This window comes from Anolis sagrei, chromosome 5 (genome assembly GCF_037176765.1).
Source record: "Anolis sagrei isolate rAnoSag1 chromosome 5, rAnoSag1.mat, whole genome shotgun sequence".
In the NCBI taxonomy this organism is placed as follows: Eukaryota; Metazoa; Chordata; class Lepidosauria; order Squamata; family Dactyloidae; genus Anolis; species Anolis sagrei.
In genome coordinates, this window is record NC_090025.1 from 19,950,783 (window position 1) to 19,977,015 (window position 26,233).

Genomic DNA, 26,233 nt, shown 5'->3' on the forward strand with positions numbered 1-26,233 from the left:
AAATTGAAATGACGGAACCTTGGTTTTCCTGTCCTTCAGAGTTTTCCAGTTTGATTTGGAAACGGGACAGTCAGCCTCATTCTTTGGTTCTAGTTATTTTTTCAACTGATAGGTCATTCCAGACCTACCCCGCCCCCTCCTGTTTGCTTTGCTAGTTTTAATAATTGCACTCATAAGGTCATCACTGTGGGATTCCTCAGTTGCGAACATGGTCTTCCTGAGCCATTGAAAGGTTCCTCTTAATTTTTAAGCCACATGGGTGCAATCGCTAAACAAGATCTCATTGTTGGCTGGCTGTCTATACCTCAGCAGTGGCTTTTGGGGAAACCAGGTAAAATTCTGTTCCCCGTCAGCTTGTTTAAGACAGTTGACAAAACTGCCCTGGAGAACATATAATAGGTGGGGTTCTCTCTTTCTGACCTTGTCTGACTGTCTACCTCTTTCCCTCTCCCTCAGGTTTACGTTTCATCCTTTGGTTTGGTTGTTTCTTATACAACCTTTATATCATTTGCTCTATTTCACAGAACAGCAAAATGTTTGGCTGAACTCCACACTTCCTGTTAAAATGCAAATAGATCCAATAACATCAGAACTGTAATAAGCAATGTAAAGGCAGTCCCCAAGTTACGAACAAGGAGCATAGTGTCTAGATCTAGGGAAGTCATGCTACCCCTCTATTCTGCTTTGTTTAGACCACACCTGGAATATTGTGTCCAATTCTGGGCACCACAATTCAAGAGAGATATTGACAAGCTGGAATGTGTCCAGAGGAGAGCGACTAAAACGATCAAGGGTCTGGAGAACAAGCCCTATGAGGAGCGGCTTAAGGAGCTGGGCATGTTTAGCCTGAAGAAGAGAAGGCTGAGAGGAGATATGATAGACATGTATAAATATGTGAGAGGAAGCCACAGGGAGGAGGGAGCAAGCTTGTTTTCTGCTTCCTTCGAGACTAGGACGCGGAACAATGGCTTCAAACTACAAGAGAGGAGATTCCATCTGAACACGAGGAAGAACTTCCTGACTGTGAGAGCCGTTCAGCAGTGGAACTCTCTGGCCCGGAGTGTGGTGGAGGCTCCTTCTTTGGAAGGTTTTAAACAGAGGCTGGATGGCCATCTGTCAGGGGTGATTTGAATGCAATATTCCTGCTTCTTGGCAGGGGGTTGGACTGGATGGCCCATGAGGTCTCTTCCAACTTTTTGATTCTATGATTCTAAGATAGGTTCTGTAGGCTTTATCTTAGGCTGAATTTGGATGTAAGTTAGAACAGGTACATTTTTTAAGTGTAACTCCAGCCACACATACACTAAGGGCCAGGCCTGTAGCGAGGGGGGGGGGGGTTTAGGGGTTCAACACCTCCCCCCCGGAAAAATTTCCGGTTGAAAAAAAAAACCTGGTTTACTCATGAATTTTAACTGGTTAACCAAATCCCCATGCTTAGTCTATGAGACGCAAAGAACTGCAAGCACTATCTCAAGCAAATATTGACAATTTATTCACACTGTCATTACTTGCAGCAATAGCCGATGTAGCAAAGCAACCAAGTTGGGGGGGGGGGGGGTGTTGAAGGAGGCCCAACTTGGTGGAGGTGGTTGAGAGGGGTGGAGCTGCAGGCTATTGAAGGCTGCTCTGCCCCTGCTGTGCTCTTTGCTTCAGCGTGAGCTAAGCAGCAGGTTTCAACCCCCCCCCCCCCAAATTTTCAACCCCCCTGAAATCTTCAACCCTCCCTGAATTTTTTTTCTGGCTACGGCCCTGCTAAGGGCCCTTCCAGACAGGCCCTATATCCCATGGTCTGATCAGAACCTGGATTATATGAGTCTGCACTGCCAGATAACCTGGGATAAGCAGAAAACCAGGGATCAGATCCTGGGGTATAGGGCATGTCTGGTAGAGCCCATGCACACACATATATGTTTTCAATAGCATGGGGAATGGCTAACAGTCCTGTGGCATTTGTTTTGCTATCTGTGCCCTTGTTCAGAAGATTTCATCTCACTTTCTGTCCCCGTGATAATTGGTTTTTGAAAATATGAGCTTGTATGTAGCTTGTTCTGGAAACCAGGATGGTCTCACCCCTATTTTAAACTTTGTGTTGTTTGTAAGTTTGATGCTTGTAACTTGGGGACTACCTGTAGTTCGATCTGAACAATTATGATTGGAGATGGGGAGAGGCAGATAACATTTTCCTGTAATTTTCAGTGGTACAATAGTCACCGAAATAAGAATTATAGCACTTTGACATAATTTATGACTCCATCCTATTGAACCCTGTGATTAAGATCATCTGGAGAGGGTCTGCTCTCGGTCCCTCCGCCTTCACAGGTACGATTGGTGGGAAGGAGAGACAGGGCCTTTTCAGTGGTAGCCCCTTGGCTGTGGAACTTCTTCCCCAGCAATATTAGATCAGCCCCTTCTCTCCTGACCTTCAGAAAGAGGGTGAAATGTGGCTTTGGGTTCAAGCCTTTGACAAATAACACAGTGCAATAGATGGACTTGGATTTATGTGTAATAATTACCAGAATGGCCTGACTATGATTGCAGATAATGTGGTTTTGTAGTTGTAATTGCAATGATTTATATGTTTTAATCTCATTTAAATTTTCAATTGAAATGTTTATTTAATTGTATATTGGATATATATTGTTTTTAAGGCATTAAATTATTGCCTAAGCTGCCTTGAATCCCCCTCAGGGTCGAGAAAGGTGGAATATCAATATAGTAAATAAATAAATGTAGTTTGTTGTGCACCAGAGTTCTCTGGCTGAGATGGGAAAATATCTCACAAAATCACAAATTCCAGAATTCTGCAGCATTGAAATATGACAATAAATCTAGTGTTCAAACTGCTATAACCCTGCAGTGTGGTTACAGGCACAGTAATAATAACGTATTTGTAAATAGTAATTTATTGAGTTATTTTCTTTGCTGTGATAACCCTAATCAGAAATTACCTGTAATGCCTGTCATGACTAAAATAACTGGTTCCTTCTAAAAGTAACATTTCTGCTCTGCTTTCTCTCCATCTGCCTCCTACTCTCTGACCCCACAGAGTGGAATTACCTTATGATGTGGGAAGCTGAGGAAACTTTACCAACAGAGGAAACATCATATCAATGTAAACCTCAAACCTCCAATGGCACCCATGAGAATTTGTCTCAGATTTTCTTCTAGTTTGAAAATTTTAAAAACAATTCCTTTAAAAAATCACATTAAATCACAATAGATGGGACAAATATGGAATATATATGGTATTTGATCTAGTCCTTGCAGAAATGGACTTTTGGGCCATTCTCCAGATTTGTATTTATTTTCAAATCAGAACACCCAAGACTGTGACTTTTCATAATGATTAGTTAATGAAGATCTCCTTTTATTTTTCAACCAGGCACTACATCCCAAGAGAAAGAGAGAGATTTTTATTTCTATATCCAGAATAGCTTACAATTACTTTCCATCATTGTGAGCTTTCTATAAAAACGTAACAAGAGTCTACTGGGAATATTTTGGCAGAAATCAACCTTGACATCTAGATTTTACAAACAGGTACCATTCTTGACTCTGAGGTTTGCAATTCTCTTGTTTATATACTAGAATTACACATTTTATATTGTTCTTCCCAAAGTGGCCACATGATTCTGTTCAAGTTACTACGTATATATTCCAAACAGTCTCCAGGCCAATTACAGTTCAGTAACAAGCGCCCACCCAAAATCCCTGTCTCATATGAGCCAACTGGCTTTCTTTGGTAGTCTGGCCAAGTGTCAGACCACCAAGAAAGTTAATGGTTGTCCTGAACTTAGGTGGTCATTTTTCATCTGAGTCAGCAATCGGTCACCAAACCTAGAATTGTGTTGGAAGGACATGGCTTCAGCCAACAATCCACAGTCTTCATTGCTGGCTTCCAAATGCAATTCTTCAAAGATCAGAGTTATTAACTCCAATGTCTTGACCAGAAACCCAATTTAGTATCTCTCATCTGATTTGCTAATTTAGTTTGGTGCTGTTGCTTCATCCATGTGCATAAAATATTTAGCATCCTTTGTTCTCAGAGGTTCTTTGACCATGCATTGCTGCATGGAATTAAATTATATTTTGCTGACTCTGGATTGTGCAATGGCCAATATGCTCATTTGAATAAGGAATGCCACACTGACCTCCAAAGTCTGTAGTGCTTCCAAATGATATCTGTTTTCTTTGTTTTTAATGTGTAAGATTGTATCAGAATTTTGTTAACATTTTGACATCACCTTTTAGCCCTATTATATTAGACAAAATGAGGCAATCACCTCTGCTATCAAATGATGGAGTGGATGGTGGTCATAGATGCTGTCCTCACCAGTGCTGAATTAAGAACAGTATGTCTAGTTAGACAAGGCATGAGCAAACTTCGGCCCTCCAGTTGTTTGGACTTCAACCCCTACAATTCCTAACAGCCAATCAGCTGTTAGGAATTGTGGGAGTTGGAAGTACAAAACACCTGGAGGTCTGAAGTTTGACCGTGCCTGATCTAGACATAAATTTGGTACCATTCTTAACTCTGTAGTTTGTAGTTTGGTGAGGCATGAACACTCTTTGCTAAAGAAAATTAAGTTAAAACTACAACTCCTGTGATTTCATAGCATTGAGGCATGGCAGCTAAAACTGGTGTCAAGCTGCATTAATTATACTGTACAGTGTAAGCAAGCTGAAAGCAAGCATTTGGAATGTGGTGCTAGAGAAGAATTCTATGGATCTCACAGGCCACTAAATGCAGGAACAATGAATGGGTCTTAGGGCAAATCAAGGCTGAACTCTCAGTAGAAGTGAAAATTACTAAACTGAAGTTGTACTTTAAACATGCATGAAACAGCGTCACTCTTTAGAAAAGATAGCCATGACAATAGGAATAATAGGACAATATGTGGATTGATTTGATCAAGGAAATTATGGCACAGAGTTTGCAAGAGCTGCACAGGACAGTTGATGACCAGAGAATGTGCAAGTCTCTCATAAACGGTTTGGGTCCAGGCTATTTGTCCAATCGCATCTCCCTATATAGGACATCTCATGCACTGCAGTCAGCAAATGCTCTGCTCTCGGTTCCACCCCTGTCTCAAGCTTGGCTGGTGAGAATGAGAGAGGGAGCCTTCTCTGTGATCGCTCCCTGTCTCTGGAGTTTATTGCTACCTAGTCTCCTTTTCAATGTTTAATTCTTTCATGATAAGTTTACTGTTATTATTGTGCATTATTTTGTATTATTCCTGATGTTGTTTGTTACTTTGTAAGGCATTGAATGTTTGCCTGTTTTTGTGTTGTAAACTGCCCTGAGTCCCTTTTGGGAGAGAGGTGTAGTCTAGAAAAAAAGATTATTATTATTATTATTATTATTATTATTATTATTATTATTATTAAATTGATGAAGTTGACATGGCTGCAAAGAGAAAGAAATACAAGGTACTGAACCAGTTTGGGGGGTGGGGGGTAGATTTGAAATACTCTTTGAAAGTTCAGATTAAAAATCAGAGTGGCTTTACTACCCAACTGAAACTGAAACCTCTGTCCCCTTCCACACTCCCCCTATACCCCACAATCTGATCCCAAATTATCTGTTATCCCAGATTATCTGGTAATTGAGACTCATATAATTCAGATCCTGGGATGTAGGACTGTGTGGAAGGGACCTCTGTTTCATGTACCCCAGGTTGGGTGAGGAAACAGACAACATAGAATCATAGAATCAAAGAGTTGGAAGAGACCTCATGGGCCATCCAGTCCAACCCCCTGCCAAGAAGCAGGAATATTGCATTCAAATCACCCCTGACATATGGCCATTCAGCCTCTGTTTAAAAGCTTCCAAAGAAGGAGCCTCCACCACACTCCGGGGCAGAGAGTTCCACTGCTGAATGGCTCTCACAGTCAGGAAGTTCTTCCAAATGTTCAGATGGAATCTTCTTTCTTGTAGTTTGAAGCCATTGTTCCGTGTCCTAGTTTCCAGGGAAGCAGAAAACAAGCTTGCTCCCTCCTCCCTGTGACTTCCTCTCACATATTTATACATGGCTATCATGTCTTCTCTCAGCCGTCTCTTCTTCAGGCTAAACATGCCCAGCTCTTTAAGCCGCTCCTCATAGGGCTTGTTCTCCAGACCCTTGATCATTTTAGTCACCCTCCTCTGGACACATTCCAGCTTGTCAATATCTCTCTTCAATTGTGGTGCCCAGAATTGGACACAGTATTCCAGGTGTGGTCTAACCAAGGCAGAATAGAGGGTAGCATGATTTCCCTAGATCTAGACACTATGCTCCTATACTTAGTGCTTTGCATAAGTCACTGAAATGGGCTACGTGATAACTGTTAAATTTTTATATGTATATATATATATATATATATATATATATATATATAATGCTTCCCACATTTAAAACAAAGTCAGCAGTGTAAATGCTAAATATCCTATTAACTACCATGTTAGAAAATCACATCTGAAGCAACTCCATGTAGGAAAACAAATATGAAGTGAGAAGTGACCCTTTCAACACCGGAGTCTGCTCCAGTTCACCTTTATATGAGTTACACCTCAGACATCTCATTTGTTTGCACACTGTTTTACAGGAGAGAAAAGTGAGAAAGTCATTCTTTCCCCTGTCACAATTCTACCTTCCTTCCACAAAAGAGAACATTTTTTAATATCTTCCAATATTTAGTTCAGTTTAAATCGAGATCATTATTATATAGCTCAGCATCCAAACCTATTCATCTCTGACTCAACCCTTCAATTAAGTGGAACGATCCCAAACTCTGGGCACTAAAATGGCACTTTATGTTTATAAACAAAAAAAATCTGGGACTAGAAAAATGTTGAAGTTTGGAGATTTTCTGGGAAGAGTCCATATGCTGACATCATGCTTGGGAAGCTGTGATTGGCTGGTGAGGAGTAAAAATAGTGCTTATATCCCGGTAGGATGACCAAGAACAAACAGATGAACTGTTAAATCTCTGTCCCCTGAGTCCTTTGAGACCAGCCTGAACACTTCAGGACGACAAGGACTGCAAGCTGGTAAGTCCCTACCAACTGCATTTGGCTCTATGCAAAAAATAACATTTTCACTTTGCTTTTAGCCCTTGGATTTCTGATATTCCAATTTCGCTTTGGTGTAATATATGTTTCAATTCATAAATTTGAACTTTTCATGACTTCTATTACTTCAATCAGAGTGCTTTGCATGGTTGCTTTTATCTCCCTTTAACTAAAAATAATAAAATGGGACTTGTACAAACTTGAAGAAAGTAGATCTTGCTTCAACCATTCTTGACTGGGTTTTACATTATGGTATTATCTGTAGCGTTGGGCAATGGGCAATCCACAATTATTGTGTTTGTTTCCTAATTGTATATGATAAAAATAGCATTAATAAAACCAGTAACAACTTTTAGCATTCATTTAGTATTTTCTGTATGTTTTGAGCATTCCATGTGTGTTATCTTAGGGTGCATCTACACTGCAGAATCAATGCAATTTGGTATAATTTTAATTGCTATGGTTCAATGCTATGGAATCATGGGAATTGTAGTTTTATAAGGTCTTTGGCCTTCTTTACCAAAGTAGGCTGGAGCCTCACCAAGCTATAATTCCTAGGGTTCCATAACCTTGGGTCAAACTGCAATGTGGCTGCACACTTAGGGCCCTTCCACACATAATATCAAGACAGAAAATCCCACAATATCTGCTTTGAACTTGGTTATCTGAGTCCACACTGACATATATTCCAGTTCAAAGCAGAAAATGTGGGCTTTTATTCAGCTGTGTGGAAGGGGCCCTAGTAATCTTTGCAACAACCCCGTCAGGTAAGTGATTGTTATTGTCTGTAGTGTTGGAGACAGAGCTCAGGTTGGTAAACACTATCTCTTCAAAAGCAAGATTGGTCAATATGTGCCCTTTTGGGTTTTGTTAATCAGCACCTCTCATTAGCTCTAGTAAATATGGCCAACAGTGAGATATTCTAGATTTGGTCTAGGTATTACCCATACTTTTCCTAAAGGTTCCTTAAAATGTTCAGATGTTGGCCATGAATATATTTAATTGCCTTAGGCAAGGCTGTGGCCTAAATACTATTGCTAACCCTGACCCAATGAATCAAGTGGATTCATCAATGACAGTGGTTCTCAACCTGTGGGTCCCCAGGTGTTTTGGTCCACAAGTCCCAGAAATCCCAGCCAGTTTACCAGCTGTTAGGATTTCTGGGAGTTGAAGGCCAAAACATCTGGAGACCCACAGGTTGAGAACCACTGAACTATGTGTTGACTCGTCATTCAACAACTGTTTTAATACATCTACTCTAGTAGAGACAGGTTGCTGGTCATTAATTACATCAGGATGAATCTGCACTGTAGGATCAACACAGTTTGACACCACTTTAACTGCCATGGTTCAATGCTATGGAATCATGGGAGTCGTGAGTCTCAAAGTCTTTAGTCTTCCTTGTGAAAGAGTGCTGGTGCTTCAACAAACTACATATCCCATGATTCACAGCATTGAGCCTTGGCAGTTAAAGTGGTGTCAAACTGCATTCATTCTACAGTGTAGATGCATCCTTAGTCTGAAGGTCAGGACATACCTCATAATTATTAACACCTGTGGTTGAGGAATGGCTTGCCGGTTTGTTAAATGGGCTCATTCTACCTGCTGATGAGATCAAGTTGTCATCTCCTGTCAGCCTTCCTAATGTTTGGATGTGGGCTCACTTCAGCTACTGTTCTGAGGTTTGAGGCTTGCAGACCTAGGTCACTGACCACACTGAATTAACTTTGAATTATACCCTGTCCAGATAAAATCAGTACAGCTGCTTCGGGGCAGCCTCACTGTTATGCTTGCTGCCAAATTCAAGAAACCCCAAAACTCCCACACCAAATAGTTTGGTGTGATGTGGTGCTCAAAGAAGAAGTGCTTATTATGTTCCACATGGTCGTGAATGTTCAAGAACAAGGATTTGTTTATGAGTTTAAGGGAAAGTTTGGCAGCCATCCTGCAACTAAAATAAAATAAAAGTAAGCCTCATTGATTTCACTTTGATAACCACTACCATTTTTTTACATTTTGTTTAGGTTTCTTCTGACTCAGAGAAAAATGGAACTTCACTTTGGCATTATTAGATGTATAAAAGCAGACAATGTGCTGGTCTTGCTGAAACCTGACCAAGGGTACATCTACACTGCAAAATGAATGATCTTAGCCAAAAGGCCCAGGGCGATTGTGCTCCACTCTGTGCTGGTCATGAATGGTAGTAAAGTCTTGAATGCAGTAAAGTCTTGAATGCAGCTTGACACCACTTTAGCTGCCATGATTCCAATGTAAAGGAATCATGGGAGTTGTAGTTTTACAAGGTCTTTAGTCTCCTCGACCAAAAAGTGCTGGAGCATCACCAAACTACAATTCCCGTGGTTCTACACTATTGAGCCATTACAGTTAAGATATTAAACTCCCTTCATTCTACAGTGTAGATCAGGTATGGGCAAACTTCAGCCCTCCAGGTGTTTTGGACTCCAACTCCCACAATTCCTAACAGCCTACTGGCTGTTAGGAATTGTGGGAGTTGAAGTCCAAACCACCTGGAGGGCTGAAGTTTGTCTATGCGTGGTGTAGGTGCATCCCAAGAGAGGAGGGCCTGTAATGACAGAAATAGGCCTGTATCCTCCTTATATATCAATAGGATGACTGCAGCATCACATTACAAGTTTATACCCTCCAACTGTCCAGATTTGTCAGGGGCAGTCCTAGTTAATTCTCTACTATCTCACCTTTTCAGCTGTTTATTTTCCAGTTTTTTTCCTTCTCCCATTTCTCCTTTCCTCTTCAGCTCAGTTCTATTGATGCATCATAAGCGCACAAGAACTTGCACTCTATCAACTCAGCAGAGCAAAGCAAAAAGAAGGGGGTGGACCCAAGTTCTCCCCACTCCATCAAAAGTAAAAGTGATGCAGCATCTCCAAGCTTGTGCGCTCTTTTATTATAATAATTTTTGCAATTTTTACCACACGTCTCCTGGCATCTATCTGTGAAATGGTGAGGAATATGCATGCCTGGCTTTGGCAGCCAATATGCCTTAGCAGTGGCTGAAGGATGCCACATAACCTTGCCCAATAGATGCTATTGGTTGTCCACAGTGCCCTGGAGCATTACAACATCACTGTTATAGGGAATTTCAGTACCCATTCATCAGAGGAGTACCATCAACTTTCATGCCCTACTCTTCTAGGAAAAGAAAACAGCAATAAATAAGAAGAAAGCTCATTCTCAAGCATGGGAGCTAGGACAGCAATTGTGGAAGTGCTCATGCCAATGGATCCTAAAACCATCAGTGGCATTCTCAAATCAGCCCTGGTCCTGACCAGAGAGGTCTACCTCCCATCTGAAATGTATTTTTCCCCTCTCCCAACTTTACTGCTGTCAGCTGTCATTCAGGCATGATAGCCAATCCTAAAAGAATATTGTAAAAGCAATCACAATTTAAGCCATTCAAAGATATAACTCTGTTAGTCTTGAATATCAGTATGCAAAGAGATCTTGTCGTACCTTTAAGACGGAAAGAAAGAAACTGTGGCATAAACTTTCATAGACTTGAGTCTACTTCAAAGCAAGTAAGGATGCAGATTTAATACTGTTTACAGCTTAAGCTATAACTTCTTTTTCTCAGTTTCAAAGGTGCCACCAGACCCCCTTGCACACTATTTTAAGTCATCTTTCGATGTGCATTAAATCAAAATCATACCCAGTGTCCCAGAAGTTCCATACATCCAATAAAGTGCCAGCACAAGATCTGATTGTAGAATTTTTCTGTATATTCTCTAAGCAACTTTGGAGATAAATCTTAAAGCCCTAAATAAAAGACATACACAATAAAAAAAATCCACTGCTGACCACTGCCAACTACATCTCCTTGCCTCTCCAGCTCTTTGTCTGAACTCAGTATGACCAGTAGCTCTTTTAGGGTTTCCCCATGAATTGGACCCAACCAGTAGGATCTTTCCCTATTCAACTTTTAGTCTATCCCAGATGCTTCCCCTCTTCTCTCAAATGCTAATCCTATAAGAAAGGCTTCTTTTTAAGAAAAGCACCAGAGGATAGGAAGGCTAACTGGGTCACTCTATGGCTTTGCCCACTTTGAAAGCATCCCCTGTTCCTTTCAAACTAGTGATCATTCTTAAGCACATGGGTGTTGTATTGTAACTGGGGGAAGGAAAGAGAGATTTAGAGCACTTATTCTCATCCTACATACCCATGCTCCTTTATCCATATTCAATGTGGACAAAAAAAGGGCTAGTGATGAAGCCTAAATTGGGAACAATGGAAGGAATTGTCTTTCCTTCCATTTCTATTGGTTTCTTGACCTTCTGCTCAACTTCTGTACACTTCCAACATATAGTTCTGTGGCCAAATGAAACTGCTGATAACCCCCTACTTTTTGCTGGGAAAGGAACTTGGTTGGCTTTCTGAAAGACCAAAATGTTTGTCTGCTTATAGTTATGTGGTATTTGACCACAGAGACCTGGAGACTTTGAACAAGGAAATGAAACAAGCTGTGTTTATATATGCACAAGGTTGTGAAAAGGCCTGTCATTGTATGAATACCTGCCTTCCTGTCTGGATCATGTCCCAAGTGAATATTCTGTTTGTTTGTTTGTTTGTTTTTCTTTTCCAGAAATCAGAAAAATGAGGACAGCTCTTATTTTCCTCTGTCTTCTGGGGATAGCATGTGCTTTCTCAGTGAGTAAAAGCAGCAATTCTCTACATAGGGTGCACTGTGAGCATTTACGTATGTTAGTAGACAGCCTTGCTGTTTAGATGCATAGTACAGTCAATTTGGGGGATTTGTTATTGTTGTTTTTGTATATTGTAATAATTAACTATTGGATCACTATTAATTGAGGTTTACTTTGTTTTTATAGCTGCATGTCACCTCTTTAAAGTAGGACAGTAGACACTCTAGGGGTGGTTGTTACCCAGAACTAAAATAGCTCCATCTTATACCCAAAGGAAAAGCAGCTGTTTGTAAGTGTTCCCAACCTTTTATTCTGTTTTCTATCCAGCAGTTGAATTTTGCTGCCAGTTGACTCTGCCAGGTTGTGGGAAGTTGAGATGCTAAAAGAGGACACTATACATATTGGCAGCACATCTCTGTCTGGCATAGGTCACGTAGGGTGCATCTACATTGTAGAAGTGATGCAATTTGACACCAGTTTCACTGCCATGACTCCATGCTATGGAATCATAGGAGTTGTTTTGTAAGGTCTTTAGCCTTCTCTGCCAAAAGGTGCTCGTGCCTTACCAAACTAATACTCCCATGATTCAACAGCATTGAGTCATGGCAGTAAAAGAGGCATCAAATTGCATTAATTCTTCAATGTAAATGCACCCATGCTCAAGATGATACACAAGTGGTACTGTTAGGGGTGAGCAGGAGGGCTCCAGTTATTCCCTCCTGAGAGATATGAGGTTTCAGCTCCCCATACCACCCCCATCCAGAACCATAACTGTTCTGGATGGAGTGAAAATATAATAATAATGATAATTATTATTATTGATAGGTTATCCTATCTTCCTGAGATATGACATTCTTTTAAGTAGGATCCTACTGGAGATGCCTGGTGATATTTACTTAATATTCAAGCAAGAAGACCATGACAGCTATTTCTTGTGGGTGGGAAAACTCAAGATAGAAAAATGCCTTTGACTTTTTTAGCCTTCTCTTATGCCAGAATACAGGAACTCTCAGAGTCCTCCAGTCAACATGAACACTGATTAATTGTAATCAGTGTGAATTTTCCTGTTCTACCAACAACTCAGCGCCATCCAGATTAAGCCACTGAAATTAGTCAGCACATTGACGGCTTTGGGAAAAAACTATCTTTCCAGCCCTACGATCCTTTTGAATTGAGACATGTGTCATTATGCATCCAAAGTACGTGCAGTTCTCCCACCAAGATGTTCTCCTTCTCCTTTTTATCATATTTATGACACACATTTAGCATGGGTTTATATAATAATACACTTTATTTATATTGCGCTTTATCTCCCCTGAGGGAGCAGATAGATATAATGCTTTTACACAGTGAACAACAATGACATACAAGACAAAGGTAAACGCCTTCCCCTTTCATCTCTGGCGTCTGGAGGTGATGTTCAACTTCTGCCATGGGGAAGTGCCATTGTCTAGACATCTCCGATTGTGTTTGCCAGCATGTCTGCATGGGCTTCCTTTTTACCTTTCTGCTGATATCAATCTTGGTATAAAAGGTCTCCATTGTAATCCAACTTTATTTCTCTTTATTTGTCATGAAGTTCTTAGGTTTTGTTGGCAAAATATAAGCCTTGTTTTGACCTGGTCATGCTGTAGAGGACATTGGAGTCTGTTGGCAAAAAAAAAAAGTAGAACCATTGAGCAGCAAGATGCATAGTCACTCTTTATATGATTAGATAAACATTGTTTTGAAAAATGGTTGCTAGCTGTATAACTTATGGTTGTTTTCCACTAATAAAAGAAGTATTGAGGGTCTACAGAAACCATTATTATTTGCAAGTTGTTCAGACTGTGTTACAGGCCTATAGTGCTTCTTTCTCTTAGCCTGTGTCTGGAAGTGTTTTCTTGCTGTAAGAAAGCCGTGATTTTTCCACAATTTCATCAGGTGTGTTTTTGTGCATTCCTCATAACCTGTTCCATTTCCTTGTTCTCTCTGCTCTTTTTTATAGACACATCTATTCATCTACTCGCATTGTTTGCTTTTGAACTGTTAGGTTGGCAGAAGCCACTTCAGATATCACTTCTGTGTGAAGGTAACAATGCTCCATTCAGTCATGCTGGCCACATGACCTTGGAGAAGTCTACGGACAGTGCCAGCTCTTCAGCCTAGAAATGAAGATGAGCACCACCCCCCAGAGTCGGATTCAACTAGACTTAATGTCAGAGGAAACCTTTACCTTTACTATTGGTCAAATTGACTGCCCACCTTCCTTGAGCCCCTTCTCTTCCCTAGTTTGAAATGTACACTCATAGAATTGGAAGAGACCACAAGAACCATTCAGTCTAACCCCATGGCATGCAGGAAAACACAATCAAAGCACTCATGATAGTTGGCCATCCAGCCTCTGCTTAAAAACCTGTAGAGAAAGAAACTCCACCACACTCCCAGGCAGCATATTCCATTGCTGAACAGCTTTTACCATTTTTAAACTGCATTATATGGCACTGCAGATGGGGACACTGTTGACTGGAGAGGCTCCATGTGGACCCAAGAGTCCCAAATAAACAAGTCTTTCTATTATAAACTCTCTCATTTCTTTGCAGTAGTTTATTTTCTCTCTTCATACGACCTTGCTGCTCTATAAAGGCAATATTCTATTATGTCACTAGATGTCACTCTGATGCTTTTTACATGGTTTTGTTGCAGTTGTTGGGAGGTTAAATATAACATTAGGGACATTTTCGGATTATTCATTTATTGTGTCAGAAGCAATTTGAGGTTACATTTAAAATGCATAAAAAACACATTATGCTAAACATCCTTTGACCAGAAGATGGCCACTTGGAGCGGCCAGCTTCTTTGCTGTGAGAAGGTCATCCGTTGTGCATGTTGCATTGTAGTAAATGGTCTGTGATCTGTTCTTCTCTGCACTCGCATGTCGTGGACTCCACTTCATAGCCCTATTTCTCAAGGTTATCTCTGCATCTGGTGGTGCCAGAGCACAGCCTGTTTAGCGCCTTCAAGGTGGTCCACTCTTCTGTGTGCCCAGGAGGAAGTTTCTCATCTGGTCTCAGCCACTGATTGAGGTGCTGGGTTTTAGCCTGCCACTTTTGGACTCTTGCTTGCTGAGGTGTTCCTGCAAGTATCTCTGTAGATCTTAGAAATCCGTTTCTTGATTTAAGGTATTGGCATGCTGGCTGATATCTAAACAGAGGATGGGACAGAAATGTCACTACCCTGGTCCTTTCATTACTGGTTGCTACTTCCTGGTGGATGCCAGATAGTACAATGCCAGCTAAACAGTGGAATTTCTCCAATGGTGTAGGGCGTAGACATCCTGTGATAATGCGGCATGTCTCATTAAGAGCAACATCCGCTGTTTTCATGTGGTGAACATGCGTATTCAGCAGCAAAGTAGCAAAGCACAAGGGCAGATGTCTTCAGTGTATCTGGTTGTGATCCCCAAGTTGTGCCAGTAAAGTCAAGATAAAAAGTCAAGTAATATATCATAGTAATATTCAGAATTAAAAAAGAGTTTCGGAAATATGCATGTGCTCCTATTCAGGAATGATACATACTTCAGCTATCATTCCTTGAAGTCTGCAAACTAAAGTAAGCATTTGCAGAAAGAAGATTGCATGCACCTTAATTAGCTCTCTCTTTCCTTGTAGGTAAAAAACTTCCGAAGAAGATTTAAGGCAGATGATTCAGAAGAAAATGCAGTATGTTTGACTGATTTTTAAAGAAAACCTTTACATGTTGGTATTTTGTTAAATTCCGCAGCTAAAAATGTTTCCCCCTGTTTTTCCGACAGGTGTTGAAGAACAGATATAGGCATTTTCTTTACAGATATCCTTACTACTACTACCCACAAATGAAAAGACAGCAGGTAATTGCAAATTCTTTCTAAAAGCTTAATGAATTGGAAACATGATTCTTTTAAAACGTGGTTAGTTATTTCAGAAACAAAATGAAACGAGCATCAAGGACTTTTTAGCCCCAAGGAATGATTCTACAATAGTACTGAAGGAATTCCAAATGTTTTACCTATGAGTGCATCTGCACTATCAATATAGTGTAGTTTGATACCACTTTACCTTCAATGGCTCAATGATATGGATTCATGGGATCTATAGTTTGATGAGGCACTAGCATTCCTCGGCCGAGAAGGCTAAAGGGATTATAAATGTATAACTCCTATGAGCCAAAGCAGTTAAAGTGGTGTCAAACTACATTAATTTTACTATGTAGATGCACCCAACATCCTCTGCATATGTAAGTTATAGCAGCACAGCCTTTCTACATTATTTTATACATGTTGCACTTGCTTATAGATGAATTTTGATTACTATCTCTTGACTGTGAGAGACCAATATAGGAGGCTGCTAATTATATGTTTTCAAGGCTGGCTCATGTAAGGAACTAAAAATGGTTTTGCTTCTGGGAAGGATGCCGAGGCAGCATGGTGGTTTGGCATGTCTGTTGGTTAGATATTTTTGTACTGATCCATGACTTCGCACTGTTGGAAAATAACTTTATAAACTTGCTTCTCTCTTAACTACAAAAAACCACAACAATATGGATGCATAGACTGAGTTTACCGTAGTCTTCCTCTGTAGCTAAGGTGGCATCACTTGCTCAAATTCATCCAGTGGGTTTCCTTGGCTGAACAGAAATTTAAACCATGGTCCTTGAAAGTCTTGGTTCAGGACTCAAATCTCTACACTACACCAGCTTTTTTTTATATTGTCAGAAGTCTGGTTTTAAGCTGTGAACCTGGACATAACAAGTTTGTGGCAGGACAAACCCCTTATTTTCATTCCCCGATGATTTATGAGATTCCTCTGTGAAGTATATGATTATTTTCACGAGCCAAGTGCAGGTTGAGTATCCCTTATAAAAATGCATGGCAATAGAAATGTTCTAGATTTTGGATTCGTACTATTATTTGAATTTTGGCTTCTCCCTATTGGCATACATGTCCAAATGTATTTTGAAATTCTGAATAATCAATTCATTTAAACACTAGAATCTGTCTGATCTTGGAAACTAAGCAGGATCTAGTAGTTGGATGGGAGTCCACCAACGAATATCAAATGCTGTTGACTATATCTCAGAAGAAAGGACTGGCAAAACCACCTCTGAGTACTCTTTGTCTAAGAAAATCACATGAAATTCAGGATTAAATTGACAAGTGACTTGAGGGTGCATAGAAATATATACAACTTGGGGCACTTCCAGACAGCACCAAAACGCGGGATTAAAAAGGACAAAAAAACCCAGTACTTCAGATCAGGTCCCCACACAGACCTGCTAGTTCTGGGATTTCTTCCCCTGCTGTCTTCACTGACCTCCCTTCTGTGTCTCGGGATAAAATGGAGGGCAGTCAAGGGACATCCAGCAGAAGTTTTTTTAAAAAAAAAAATGATTGTGCTGATCCGTATATGTGCACATGCGCATATAATAAATACAAGTATATTTGCATGTGTGCATATGAGGTTCAACATATAATAGTGATTTTTAAAAAATCAATTGGATCTCTTCCTTCCCATATTATTTATTAAAGTGTTTAATAGTATAAAGTGTAAAACAAAGAGTTTCAGAGAGTTCTAATGGCTCTCCTTTGTGCTTCCTTTGAATTTGCTGACAGCCCAATCAGCTGATCAGTTGTTTCAGGCTTTTAAAAAGGGACATCAACTGGAGCAGTCTCCACAGGGGGGAGGGAAGGAAAACACATTTTTTCTGGAATTTGGGGTCACGCAGGGCCCTTCCAGACAGGCCCTATATCCCCGGATCTGATCCCAGGTTTTCTGTTTATCCCAGATTATCTGGTAGTGGAGACTTACATAATCCAGTTTAATGTAGAAAACCTGGGATTAGATTCTGGGATATAGGGCCTGACTGGAAGGGCCCACCGATATATGAAGATGTGCATCTTTTGGCCAGAAACGGGATAAAAGGGGATCTTTTTATTCAGTGGTTTCCTTCCTTTGTTAGGAATTCAGCATGTTTAATGCTGATGCTGTCTAGCCATCCCATTTTTAAAACTGGAACTCCTGTTTTTAAAGCACGGATGGGCCCTTACTTTTCCAAGGGAGATCGCAACAGTACTTTAGGGTATCCATCCCTTTTTATCTGTATATGGTAATGGTGGTGGCTGACTAGGAGCTGCCCCAATGACTTTTATTGTTGAGGTTTATTTCTAACACAGGCTATATAATTGTTCTCAGCCTTAGGTCTTCCAGATGTTTTGGATGTCCCAACCATTAACCATACTGACTTCTGCTTCTGGGAAATGAAATCTAAAACATCTGGAAAACCAAAGGCTGAGAATTACGACCCTAGACCACATTGGCTCCATATCATTTGTAAGCGGGTGGGAAAATGAAAACAAACCAACCAAAAAGCTGCAGCCATTGCTTATCTTTGGAACTAAATTATCTTGTTAGGTTTAGTTTCCTGACTTACATATTTCATTTCTCTGCATTAAGGAAATAGCTAATGACAGGGCTCTGAAGAACTGTATCAGCCACAATGACTTCATGGGAATAACATGCTTGTTTTTGATGGCTTTTCTCTATATAGGTATTTATTGTTATTTTGTGATATATGAGAAATGCTTGAGGATTTTCTCTCCTTTTAGTTTAACAGTGACTCATCTGAAGAAGGCTATGGTGGAGACAGTTCGGAAGAGGAGGAAGAAGAAGGAGAAGCGGTAAGAAACATGTTTGCCACTGGTCAAAATAAACCAAAGAGTATAAGAAAATAACCAGTATTGTTTTTACAGACTGTACTCTGCAAGTAGCCATGGTGAGGATTACTAACTGCCCACAAGTTTCCATCCTAGTCTGTGCAGTTTTTTTTACATCCCAAGTCATCTAAACAAGAAGTAACCCTTGAAGTCACAGACAAAGGTTTTAGAAGCCAGAGGTTTAAAAACAGATTTGTATAAATGTGCATTTATACAAATGCAACTTTTGTGGTTTGACAAAAACATTCAAAATATTTGCAGAACTAGCAAGAAATTACTTACTTGCAATTAATCCTTCTACACCAGTGTTTCTCAACCTTCCTAATGCTGCGACCTCTTAATACAGTTCCTCATGTTGTGGTGACCCCCCAACCATAAAATTATTTTCATTGCTACTTCATAACTATAATTTTGCTACTGTTATGAATCATAATGCAAATATCTGATATGCAGGATGTATTCTCATTTACTGGACCAAATTTGGCACAAATACCCGATACGCCCAAATTTGAATATTGGTGAGGTTGTCTCACTGAATGACAACTCCCATGATTCCATAGCATTGAGTCGTGGCAGTAAAGTTGGTGTCAAATTGCTTTAAATAGCATAGTTGCACCTTATGAGGAATGTTAAGAATACTCTCTGTATGCCCATAGCAGCTGTCAGTCACAGCTACTGTTGTAGACAGCTGGAGGCTTCTGTTTCAAAGTTTCAACCTGTTCAAAATCCAGATATCATTCAAGAAAATTCAAAAGGTGCCTTTTCTTTCTCAGATCCATTGAATGGTTTAACTCCTGTCTATGTCCGACTTTAACATCAGCAGAGCTTCAGCAACATTTAAATAAACAAGGCTATAATTGTTGTTTTATAGAGGTCGTTATGTCCTCTGATAGTTATCCAAGCAGCCAGTGACACCATGCAATTTTGCAAGCTCAATTTTGCAATAGAGAGGAAAATAACTTTGGTTTTTACTGGCATTGAATGACATCTTATTTTAAGCACTGTAACCACCTGATCTGAAGAAATGCTACACCAGCACATAAGTACTTCACTTAGAATCATAGAATCATAGAATCAAAGAGTTGGAAGAGACCTCATGGGCCATCCAATCCAACCCCCTGCCAAGAAGCAGGAATATTGCATTCAAATCACCCCTGACAGATGGCCATCCAGCCTCTGCTTAAAAGCTTCCAAAGAAGGAGCCTCCACCACACTCCGGGGCAGAGAGTTCCACTGCTGAACGGCTCTCACAGTCAGGAAGTTCTTCCTCATGTTCAGATGGAATCTCCTCTCTTGTAGTTTGAAGCCATTGTTCCGCGTCCTAGTCTCCAAGGAAGCAGAAAACAAGCTTGCTCCCTCCTCCCTGTGGCTTCCTCTCACATATTTATACATGGCTATCATATCTCCTCTCAGCCTTCTCTTCTTCAGGCTAAACATGCCCAGTTCCCTAAGCCGCTCCTCATAGGGCTTGTTCTCCAGACCCTTGATCATTTTAGTCGCCCTCCTCTAGACACATTCCAGCTTGTCAATATCTCTCTTGAATTGTGGTGCCCAGAATTGGACACAATATTCCAGATGTAGTCTAACCAAAGCAGAATAGAGGGGTAGCATTACTTCCTTAGATCTAGACACTATGCTCCTATTGATGCAGGCCAAAATCCCATTGGCTTTTTTTGCCGCCACATCACATTGTTGGCTCATGTTTAACTTGTTGTCCACGAGGACTCCAAGATCTTTTTCACACGTACTGCTCTCGAGCCAGGCATCCCCCATTCTGTATCTTTGCATTTCATTTTTTCTGCCAAAGTGGAGTATCTTGCATTTGTCACTGTTGAACTTCATTTTGTTAGTTTTGGCCCATCTCTCTAATCTGTCAAGATCGTTTTGAATTCTGCTCCTGTCCTCTGGACTATTGGCTATCCCTCCCAATTTGGTGTCGTCTGCAAACTTGATGATCCTGCCTTCTAGCCCTTCATCTAAGTCATTAATAAAGATGTTGAACAGGACCGGGCCCAGGACGGAACCCTGCGGCACTCCGCTCGTCACTTCTTTCCAAGATGAATTGGAAGCATTAGTGAGCACTCTCTGTGTTCGTCCACTTAACCAATTACAGATCCACCTCACCGTAGTTTTGCCTAGCCCACATTGGACTAGTTTCCTTGCCAGAAGGTCATGGGGGACCTTGTCGAAGGCCTTACTGAAATCCAGGTACGCTACATCCACGGCATTCCCCGCATCTACCCAGCTTGTAGCTCTATCGAAGAAAGAGATCAGATTAGTCTGGCATGACTTGTTTTTGATAAATCCATGTTGACTATTAGCGATGACTGCATTTGTTTCTAAGTGTTTGCAGACCGCTTCCTTAACAATCTTTTCCAGAATCTTGCCTGGTATTGACGTGAGGCTGACCGGATGGTAGTTGTTTGGGTCATCCTTTTTTCCCTTCTTGAAGATTGGGACCACATTGGCCCTCCTCCAATCTGCTGGAACTTCTCCCGTTCTCCAAGAACTCTCAAAGATGGTTGCCAATGGTTCCGAAATGACTTCCGCTAGTTCCTTCAATACTCTGGGGTGTAGTTGATCTGGCCCTGGGGACTTGAACTCATTAAGAGCGGCCAGGTATTCCTGGATGACTTCTTTCCCAATTTGGGGTTGGATGTCCTCCAATCCCTCATCCACTCCATCTTGCTGAGGTTGAAGACTCTCTTTTTGTGAGAAGACTGAGGCAAAGAAGGCATTAAGTAGTTCTTCCTTTTCCCTATCCCCTGTCAGCATTGCCCCATCTTCTCCTCGAAGAGGTCCTATCGCCTCCTTGTTTTTCCTTTTTCTACTGACATAAGAATAGAAGCCCTTTTTATTGTTTTTAATGTCCCTGGTCTGAGCAACAGCGATGCCAGAGTTGTGCTGCAGAACATGACATTATGCCAGGGTTGTGGACAGCTGGACTTCAGGTTCACTTTCTTGATCCATCCTTAAATTCCAGGTAGTGAGTTTGATGACTACTACAATGCCAGAGTATTCTGGACTGCAATCTCTTACTACAGCTAATTGAATTAAGGTCAAAAATGGAAAACTTGCCCATTAGAACCATCTTTCTAATGCATCCACTGACTGACAAACACAATTCCAAGATCTGTTCATGGCCTATAAACCCTAAATAGACTGTATCTCGCTATAGGAAGCTGTTCAAGCTTTTTGGAAATGGCACAAATACGTAAATAATGTAGGAAATATAGGACATACAGCTGAAAGGCAAAAGTGGGAATCTCATTCTATCAACATATAAGACACTAATTGCCCAAAGGCTTATGTTTATCCCATTGCCTTTATTCGCCGTAAACTAAAACAACTTCTGAGGTTCCTTGTGTTTCATTTCCTGCAGGGACCATCAAATGAAGAAAATGAAGCTGAGCAGGAGAAAGAGGAGGCCACCGAAGCTCCCAGTGAACCAGCAACAGGAGACAAGAAGGGTGTTAGTGACTCCAAACCTCCAAAACAGGTAAGATGTGTGCACTTTTAAAGCCACATCATGTCAAAGTCTTAAAACCTCGCATCTCCTTATGCTATAGTTGCAATCTACCTCATTCCTATCATTCCAGTGGTTTTTCTTTTGCTAAAATCCAGAGCTTGGAAGTATTTGTGTATACACCTTCAAGTCACCTGTCAATTTAAGACAATTCCATAAATTTCATATGGTTTTCTTGGGCAAGGAATGCTCTCTCTGTTTCTCAAAGTTACATGCAGACATGAAGTTTCATTCTCCCACACAGAATTGAAAAAGGAAATCAATGGCAAGAGTTGATGTGATCACATCCTATATACATTGTCTTTTAAAATACATTTCTCAGGCAGTCCCTGAGTTCCAAACATCTGACTTACAAATGACTCATAGTAAAGAATAGGGTAAGGCAACAGGAAGTGAGAGAAATCTACCCCTCAGAAGGTAAATTCACTACTGAAATGTTACCATGGGGGGAAAGGTGTTTCAACTGAAGCTTTATCACAAATCCTTTTTTCCACAACAAGACATTTTTTCTCAAAATCCAATCATCACAGGGATAGAAAGTGAAGTGAAATCTTCTGATTAGTGGCACAGACAGCAAAACAAAAACCACAGGGATTAAACCCTTCCCTATGTTATCCAAAGCCCCCCCCCTCCACCACCAGTAGCACAGTAGGTTAAACTGCTGAACTTGCTGACTGAAAGGTTGGTGGTTTGAATCCATGGAGCAGGGTGAGCTCCCTCAGTTAGGCCCAGCTTCTGCCAACCTAGCAGTTCAAAAACATGCAAGTGTGAGTAGATCAATAGGTACCGCTTCTATGGGAAGGTAAGAGCGCTCCATGCAGTCATGCTGGCCACATGACCTTGGAGGTGTCTACAGACAATGCCAGTTCTTCGGCTTAGAAATGGAAATGAGCACCATCCTCCAGCATCGGACATGACTAGACTTAATGTCAGGGGAAACCTTTACCTTTATTTGTGCTGTCCAAAGATAATGTGTATTTGGCTGGAATTGCACTTAAAAATATATCGACTTACATACAAATGCAATTTAAGAACAACTCTACAGAGCCTATCTTGTTTGTTACTTGGTGGACTGACTGTACATTGTTCCCCTTGCATAGTTTTGCCCATTCCTTCATCATAGCCTGAAGCCTCTGTTATTCATTAGTAATCTCCCATCCAAGGACTAACCAGGGCCGACCTTGCAAATGCAAATGAAAAACTTATCTGAATGAATCTTTCAAATAACTTGAGTAACCTGTCTTAAACATCTTAATCTTCATTTTTTTTTAAAAAAAATAGTATCCATTTATTCTGTGTTTTCCATTTTTTTATTTCCTTTCCCAAGTAAATGGGTGAAAGATCTGTTCTTTTTTCCCTCTGAAATTTTCCATGATTTTTTCATTCATGTTGCTAGACTAAGACAAAAAATGCCCAGCAAAAAGATTACCTTTTACCACTACTGTGCTGTATTTTTGTGTCCTGGCCAATATAATGTTATTGGGTACCTTCACATGGCTATGTGAAGTTAGAGTCCAACATAACATTTCCAAGATCTGTAAAATTCTCAGAATCAGTTCCTTGATTCTACATTTTGGGTTTATTGGGAAGTAACTCACACATACTTTCATTTTCCAGGTGCCAGTAAAAAAAGAGCCTCTTGGGAAACCAGGAAAAGAAGGAGGGGCTAAAAAGGTTGAAAAGGACAAAGCTCCAGAAAAGGGTGGGAAAAAGGAAGAAGAAGAAGACAGCGATGAAAACGAAGAGGAAGAAAACGAAGAGGAAGAAAATGAAGAACAGGAGAAAGTAGATGAGAACGGAAATGGTGTGAATGGTACAAGCACCAACAGTACTGCAGAAGAGAATGGAAATGGTGGCAAGGGAGAGGAGGAGGAAGAGGAAGAAGAGAATGAGGCCACCACCATCGTTCCAACCACCCTCTTCACCACTATTGCCCCCACCACAGAATATCAGGACCAATATGACACCACCACAGAAGAACAATGGCATGCTGAGACCACCCCAGAAGATCAGTGGCAATATGACACCACCACAGAAGACCCATGGGTTCATGATACCACCACAACCACTGGTTATGAAAATGGCTATGAAGCCCAGACAGACTACTATGGGAGTGAGAATGGATACCCACGGGGGGACACCTTCAGAGCATACGAAGATGAATATAGCTACTACAAAGGCCATGGGTATGATGTTTATGGCCAAGATTACTACTACAACCAATGAAGAAAATAAGCAATCTCTTGGCATCGTAATTGTACACATGTGTCTACTCAGGAAGAAGCTTTACAGTGTAACATGGTGCTTGTTGAGCAAGATAGAAAAGTAATGTCTGGCATTATTTCTAAATAAGAAAAACATTCTTTTTTGACTGACTTGTGCTTTTGACCAGTATTCATGTATCCTTTGTGGACTTCTGTAAAGTTTATAGATTTTGCGTTGGGTTTGTTTTTTTTTAAAAAAAGGTGCAAATCAAAACAATGTGTCCAATGTAATTATTGTCCAAAACTGAAGTTTGTTGTATTCAGAATATGCTTATATTAAAGCCAAGATGTGTTTTGAAACAAGACTGGGTTAGATTTGAATTACATTTTCTGTTCAATTTTATTTTATCTTTCATTGTGTTTGAGATATCAAAGTTGCTCACATTTTATTTATTTATTTACTTCATTTGTATACTGCTTTTCTTACCCCCCCCCCGGGGGGGGGGGGGCTCAAAGCAGTTTCCAACATTTATATGGCAAAATTCAATGCCTCACATACATAAAAGCTTAACATAAAACAATAATACCATACAGTTATCAATTAAATTATAAAAATGCAACAACATTTAAACATTAAAACATGGAGTTAAAAACATATTAATATAAACATTAAAATCACACAATTTAACAATCCTAGTCCGGGGCCGTTCCAAATATCAAAATGTATTACACATTATCCTGATAATTCCTTGTATTGCTTACTGTCCAAAGGCTTAGTCCCATAGCCAGGTTTTTTTTTTTTACTTTTCTCTGAAGGCCAGGAGGGAGGGTGCTAATCTAATTTCACTGAGAAGGGAGTTCCATAGCTGAGGAGCCACCACTGAGAAGACCATGTCTCTTGTCCCCACGAGTCATACCTGCGAGGAAGGTGCGACTGAGAGCAGGGCCTTCCTGGATGATCTCAATCTCCAAAATGGTTCATAGAGGGAGATACATGGGTCACCTGGATGGCATTCCAGGCTAAAACCTACTCTGCTTTAACAGTGATCAAATTAGTGGGATGGGATGGACACTGGTGACTTTATCATAACAAGAGGAAGATAACAATTGTTTATTGATTTAATTGATCACTGAGGAAGATCAGAACTATTTCACATAGTCACTTTGATTATGGTAGCTGTAGACCATGATCAGTCTTCTAGTGATGAGCTCATCACTATCTACAATATATACCCAAATATAGGCCAAGTTTTTCAGCCCGTTTTGGGGTTGAAAAAACCTCCATTGGCTTATATTTGAGTCAAGGGGCAATGGAGCCTGGAGGCGAGGCTCTAAAGCCGGCTGACATTTGCCTCAATGGAGTGGCTGGAGGACGACAAGGAGTAGTGGTAGCGGAGCCTGCAGGCTAGGCTAAAATGCCATCGCAGCTGCTACTTCTCCTCCTCCAAGGCCATGGGGGAAGAGGAAGGGGTGGACAAGCAGCAGTGACAGGGGCAGCAGCGGAGCCCCAAGGCAAGGAAGAAGGGGAGGAGAAGGAGGCGAAGAAGGCTGGGGAAAAGCCCAGAGAAAGAAGGCTGCTCCTGCTGCTTCTGCTGGCAAGCAGATGGGGGAGGGACTTCAAGAGCCCGCCCACCCACCATCCTCCTCCTCTTCCTCTCCTTCCTCCTCATCTGAAACAGTGGCAGCAGAGACAATAACAACACAATGGTCAGCCTGAAACCGTGCCGCTGCTGGTTTAGAAGTGAGGAAGAGGAGGATGGTGGATGGGCTCCTAAAGCCCCTCCCTCGCTAGCAGAAGCAGCCGCCTACTTCCTCTCGGCTGCCCCCCCCCCCCCCGTCACCTCCATATTGATGGAGAGGAGGGATCTCAGATGCAAGGTCGTCTAGAAAGAGTGATCTGGACAATGCCAGTCCCTGGATCAGGCAACTTCCCAGCACACTTGGCTCCAAGGATCAATTCCCACACTCTGGAAGCCATATTTGGGACTAAGAGCCTTCTTATCTTGTCCCGGATAACCACTTTCTCTGTGAGAATGGATAATG

At 41.0% G+C, this 26,233-nt stretch overlaps 1 protein-coding gene across 1 annotated transcript; it reads left to right on the forward strand.

Annotated features, from left to right (window-relative positions):
• Positions 1–6,935: 6,935 nt before the first annotated feature.
• IBSP (integrin binding sialoprotein) lies at positions 6,936–24,436 on the forward strand. Its single transcript, XM_060776216.2, has 7 exons — positions 6,936–7,030; positions 11,670–11,734; positions 15,381–15,431; positions 15,524–15,598; positions 18,353–18,424; positions 21,843–21,959; positions 23,604–24,436. The coding sequence occupies exons 2-7, from the start codon at positions 11,681–11,683 to the stop codon at positions 24,210–24,212; spliced, it is 978 nt and encodes a 325-aa protein (XP_060632199.2). The 5' UTR covers positions 6,936–7,030; positions 11,670–11,680; the 3' UTR covers positions 24,213–24,436.
• Positions 24,437–26,233: the final 1,797 nt, after the last annotated feature.